The sequence below is a fragment of the Myxocyprinus asiaticus genome, chromosome 12, assembly GCF_019703515.2.
Source record: "Myxocyprinus asiaticus isolate MX2 ecotype Aquarium Trade chromosome 12, UBuf_Myxa_2, whole genome shotgun sequence".
Classification (NCBI taxonomy): Eukaryota; Metazoa; Chordata; class Actinopteri; order Cypriniformes; family Catostomidae; genus Myxocyprinus; species Myxocyprinus asiaticus.
The window spans coordinates 46,884,002-46,889,554 of NC_059355.1; the positions used below are offsets into that span (position 1 = coordinate 46,884,002).

The window sequence follows — 5,553 nt, forward strand, 5'->3', positions numbered from 1 at the left end:
GTGGAATTTTTTGCATAGCACATGATAGATTTCTGTTAAGCATTATAATTGTATGTGATACTGAAAGACTATATTGGACTTTCTGCAAAATAACTGGTTATAAAGGTATACAAATGAAGAAAGCTCATTTAAAGTCGCTTGTGTCTGTTATAAAACCAAAATAATTCAAATGACTTCTGTTAACTCAGTAAAAAGGAGGGCAGAAATGTTTCTTTTTTAAATAAAACCATTTATTACAATATTTATTAACACTTAGAAGCATGTTATAGGAAATTATAAAGGCAACAATGTATAGGCAATCTCAAAGCATGAGTCCGCTTTTGTAATAAATACATCAGATGTATCCAATGATGTCATTGCATATGATAGGCTGCCGACTTCCTGTCTTCATGAGAGCACTAAACTGGTAAAAGTCTGATCCCACTTGGTGCAAACTTGTGTGGGACTGGTGAAAAAATGGCTTTGTGACTTGAAAACCCAAAGGACAAGACATCCGTTTAGTGCAAGTCTCCACCGATTTCCCCCTCGTGATGCCTGTTAATTTCCGACGCATGTTAACCAGAAAGTCCTTGGCTATTTTACGGCTAACGTTTGGTTTTAGTTCAGCAGAATCTGGGCACTCTGGAAGATCCATCCAGTTTTTAATAAGATCTGCAAAACTGTTGTCCCCAAGAACCAAGGGTTGGCGGTTACGTCCTCTGGTTAGCAAAGATGTGGTCCAGTCCTCGGTCTCACTGGCCTCAAATGACGTCCAACGTTCAAGGCAAGCGTCTGACGTAGATTTGGGTCGGATTCGGTTGGTGCGGACACATGCAGATGATGAGACGCGTACATTCCTTGTCCTTCGCAACACCACGCCCTCATCCTGCCACGATGCTTCGGAATATCCAGAATCAAAATCCAGACTTTTCACGCTACACGGGGAACCCTGAGGTAGACGCTCAACGCTAGCTTCCTCATCCTCCTCCTCCTCTAACGGACTGGCCAAACAGCAGGCAGAATCGTAGGTGCTGGCATCGCTAACATCAGATATTCGCAGGTGGCTGAGTTGCTCTCGCTGTTGCGCCCTCTTTTGGCAGGCACGCGTTACTGCGTAAGAGCAATTAGGAGGGTCGATGGATTCACGAATCTGTTTCAAATCCTGCAGAGATCTCATCCTGCATCGCATCTGGTCCCCGAAACAGTCACCTGAATTGGGAATGCACAGCTGGAAAAGACAGAAAAAGAAGAGGTTATTACCTTGGCTAAACTTGATCCCATTGGTTGATAAATACAGATAATCGGTTTGACCGATATTTTTTACCAATATTCACACTTTTCTACTCAATCGGTCCTTATTATCGGTTTTACCAATAAATGACATTATTTGCTTTGTCTCTAAAGATCTATATCTGTAATGATTAGCTCATTATTTTTACAGATATTCAAGATTTTCAACTTAATCGGTTCTTAATATCGGTTCTACTGATAAATGAAACTATTTGCTTTGTCTCCAAAGATCAATATCTGTAATGATAGATTATTTTTGTTACAGATATTCAAACTTTTCTACTTAATCAATTCTACCGATAAAAGACACTATTTGTTAGGTCTCTTTAGATCTTTTTTACAGACAGCACAAATATCATGAACATTATCAAGTGAAAAATGTTTTTTAATACATCAATCTATGTTTGTACTGGCATCGCAAGTGTTACCAAGTTTTTTGGACTATGTACTATGGTACTACAATGTTATTCTTTTAAATACCATGCAAATACCATAATGGTAATCCTTCAGTACCATGGTATGTATCAGAGTATCATGGCATTACCATTTTATACCATCACAGTACCATGATACTGCCACGGAACTTTTGTAATGGCATTCCTGTTCCGCAAATTTTTTTCAACGCGTCCAAGAAACATAATCACTTTGGGATGCCATGTTTGGACCAGGCAGATCAAACAAAATCCCTAAATTAGCCAATCAATCCTATTAGTTAAGATAAAAGGAATCTAAAATTGTACATGATTTAATCCAGCAGCATCTAATCAACCGATCCAACAACAAACTAGTGAGATCCGCATGATGACTGGGAGAAACAAAAACACACTCAAATATACAATCCATGTGTCTCGAGGGAGAACAGTCAGAGTATGATGATGTAGATACATCTGCACTGATTGTGGAAACAGGAAGTAAGAAGAGTCCCTTCCTGGCCACTTTTGGTGAGAAAGAGAGGCCACACTTCTCCCACCTCAACGTCATGATTAATAAACAGATTGTTGTGGTTAAGAAGGGAAATTATGTCATTTTCAGACAATGCTGCACAATGAAGGCCATTGTTCACAGTAAATGAATTGGAAATCGACAAATTTTCTACATAAGTGTCAAGTCTTTTCTTAGTTACGTTTTCGAAATGGTGGAGAAAATTAAGTGTCCTAAGTGCTTTTTTTAGTGAACTTTGACAAGGGTCTTTTAGTACCTGTATTGTTTACAAGCCACCATCATCTAGTCTAGAAATTTAAGAATGTTTAATACAAGTTAAGCTCTATGAATGCATCTGTGACTGTCAATTACCACAAAAATATACTATGAATTCCTTCAGTTTGTAAAAACAATCAAAGTTCACGTAATAGAAATGTGCTTGCAATGGAAGTCTATGAGGTTAGGCACTGCAATGGGATGAACATTATAATACTCATTGTTCAAAAGTATCACCATGAGTGTGACAGAATTCCAATATCTGATTTTTCAACTCCTTTCATGACCATGTTAAGGTGTAAACCAGTTAAGTTTTACATGAATACTCCCACCGCTAAGAGGATTATTTAGACTACTTTACATCTTGAATAACATTTTAATACAAAATAATTCATAAAAGTGCTTTAAGAAAAATATAAGCTTCTCATTTCTTCTTTTAAACCGTCGAGAATGCCTTTTCCGATAGACTTGCATTGTAAATGCATTACTATGTGAACATTTCTTGAACTACAAAATAATCCTCCACCTTGTGTTATGTTGAGTGACCACATGGGATCATCCATTAAAATTCCCCCAGTTAAGGCCAGGCTCAGCAATAAACAGTTATGACATTCCTCTTTTCAGTCAACAATAAAATATTGCATTTAAACAGTTATCCAGATTCCACTCCACACCCTTCAACAGCCCAAAAAGTCCCTGCTTTCCACAGATAATGTCCCCCTGCGCTCAAGTGATGTACTTTACTTTCACTTCTGGCTGTAGCCCTAGAGCATATGGAATTTTTGGGAAATGCTTTTGAAAAGCATAAAAACATCTCTTAATGAATTGGCTTTTAAATTCAACTTGGCTGTAGCCTGCAGACAGGTTTAAGGCAAAGCTATAGGACCAATGACTACTTTATGATGTTATCACAGCTGTGACAACTTAACCATTGGCTCTGATCTGCAAGTGTGTGTGCGTGTACACGCGCGTGTGTGTGTGTATGTGTGGAAAGCCAGTGGTTGCCAGAGGCCATGAAAAATGCATACAGTTGGGTGGTGGTTCACCTCCATAGCTACTGAAAACTTGTATTTGATTTTTTACGGTCCAGACTTCAGTTCAGGATAGTTTGATATTCCTGAAGGAGGAATCTCCTTAGATCTACATGCATTTGTCCCCTGAAGATTTACATTTAAATGGAAAACTATAGGAATATTACTGCAGTATAAGCATGCAGAAGAACAAACATATTAATGAAAACACTTTAAAAATGCGTCAAAACAGAGCTTTCAAGATCCAGTACTGACATTCTAGTGGAAGTGCTCACAATTGTCCCTTACATTTTTTTTTTTTTTTTTACCAAAGATACCATAGTTTTTGCTGAAATACCAATTACAATATAGAGAGAGAGAGAGAGAGAGAGAGAGAGAGAGAGAGAGTTAGGAGAACATTTGGTTCTAGTACATAAACAACTAATAGATCATATGCTGCCATCATAAATCCAACAAGATTCTCCAAACCAAAAAAATAAAAAATAAAAATACATCTAATATTAATCTACTATATTAAACTCCATATAAAACGATTTATTAGCCTACACAGTAGGCCGATAAATGTTTTTATACCTTGTATAGGCTAAAGTATTGATTTGAAAACCAAAATGTATAAATGATTGATTTACAAACCAAAGACATAACCCTTGTAAATAACATCTCCATAACATCTTCTGACCCTACAACTGTCTGACTGAAAGAACTGTCACACAAGTGACACTGAACTAAAAACACTTACCATGTTTATTATTCGTCTGTCGAGTTTTAGTCCGCTTTGGTGTATTTTGTTTCCCCTGCAAAAAGATGGATGTAGCATTTAATATTATTTTTCCTGTGTGTATGCGTATTTAAATAATAAACAAAGGTCTTAGGGCGTTAAGACACTTACCACTTGTGATTAAAAAAAAATCCAAGATTTATAAAGTGATCCAAAATGATAATAAACACTCCTAGTCGCGTCTCCCGTCTCTATCAGTGAATGCGCTTTAAACGGTGAGCGCTGAGCGCTTTTAAACGCGCCGTCAGTTTCTTGCGAGCCTCTCAACCAATCAGCGACGAGCGTCACCCCGCTAACCAATAGCAGAGCGAGAAGTGAAATCTAAAGGCAGAACAAGCGCTTCAGTTGGGTTTTTTTTCAATCAGCTTTTTATTTAATTTATATATATATATATATATATATATATATATATATATATATATATATATATATATATATATGTGTGTGTGTGTGTGTGTGTGTGTGTGAATTTTCTAGTTTTTTTCCTTTTCACATAGTCAATATATATGTTCTGTATAATAATGTATTTTAATTTATATATATATATATATATATATATATATATATATATATATATATATATATATATATATATATATATATACTGTATAATAATGTTGTATTTTAATTTTTTATGTGCTTTTTTTTTTGTGTTTATTGTGTAAATTAAAAAGTGTACTGGACAGATTGACATAAAACAATATTGAGGATTCCAGTTAAAAGCAAACAATATCAAAAAAGTACCATGAGGTGCCATGTAAAAAGGCATAACCATCACCCATTTTATGATTACATTTGAATTTTTGTTATTAATTGCTTTTCCTGATTAAGTTTATTGATTTGAAAGGCTCATTAGTTAGTTTAAACAGCTGGATTGTCAATGATTTTGAGTTATTTACTACGCAAAGAGTGCCTCTGCTACCATCATGTGGTCATGTAATACGGAGGCGCTTAAAATGCAAGTTTCACCATACAAAGCGTGCAAATATGCCAACTGGATTTTAATTATGAATACATTTGCCATTAGGTGTTTCTGAGGTCTTTCTGCCCCCTGATCCTTTCAAAACTTCTATTAATTACTGTCTATTAGACAAACAATCTTGATGAATCTGTTTTTCTCCTGCAGTATCGATGATGATGATTATTTTTAAAGTGACTTTTTGTTAATGAAAACGCTCTGTCCATCTTTCAGTAACTTATATATGTATAGTTTAATGTAAAGGCTAAGCATATTAATGACTTGTGATAAGAAGAAAACGTATGTTACTGTATTGCATT

The 5,553-nt window shown here is 35.7% G+C and overlaps 1 protein-coding gene across 1 annotated transcript; it reads right to left on the reverse strand.

The window, feature by feature from the left end:
• Positions 1-208: 208 nt before the first annotated feature.
• On the reverse strand, positions 209-4,473 carry LOC127449491 (PAK4-inhibitor inka2-like). Its single transcript, XM_051712963.1, has 3 exons — positions 4,387-4,473; positions 4,237-4,291; positions 209-1,207 (listed from the first exon to the last, which is right to left on the reverse strand). Exons 2-3 carry the CDS (start codon positions 4,237-4,239, stop codon positions 335-337), a joined length of 876 nt encoding a protein of 291 aa, XP_051568923.1. The 5' UTR covers positions 4,240-4,291; positions 4,387-4,473; the 3' UTR covers positions 209-334.
• Between the last annotated feature and the right edge of the window lie 1,080 nt (positions 4,474-5,553).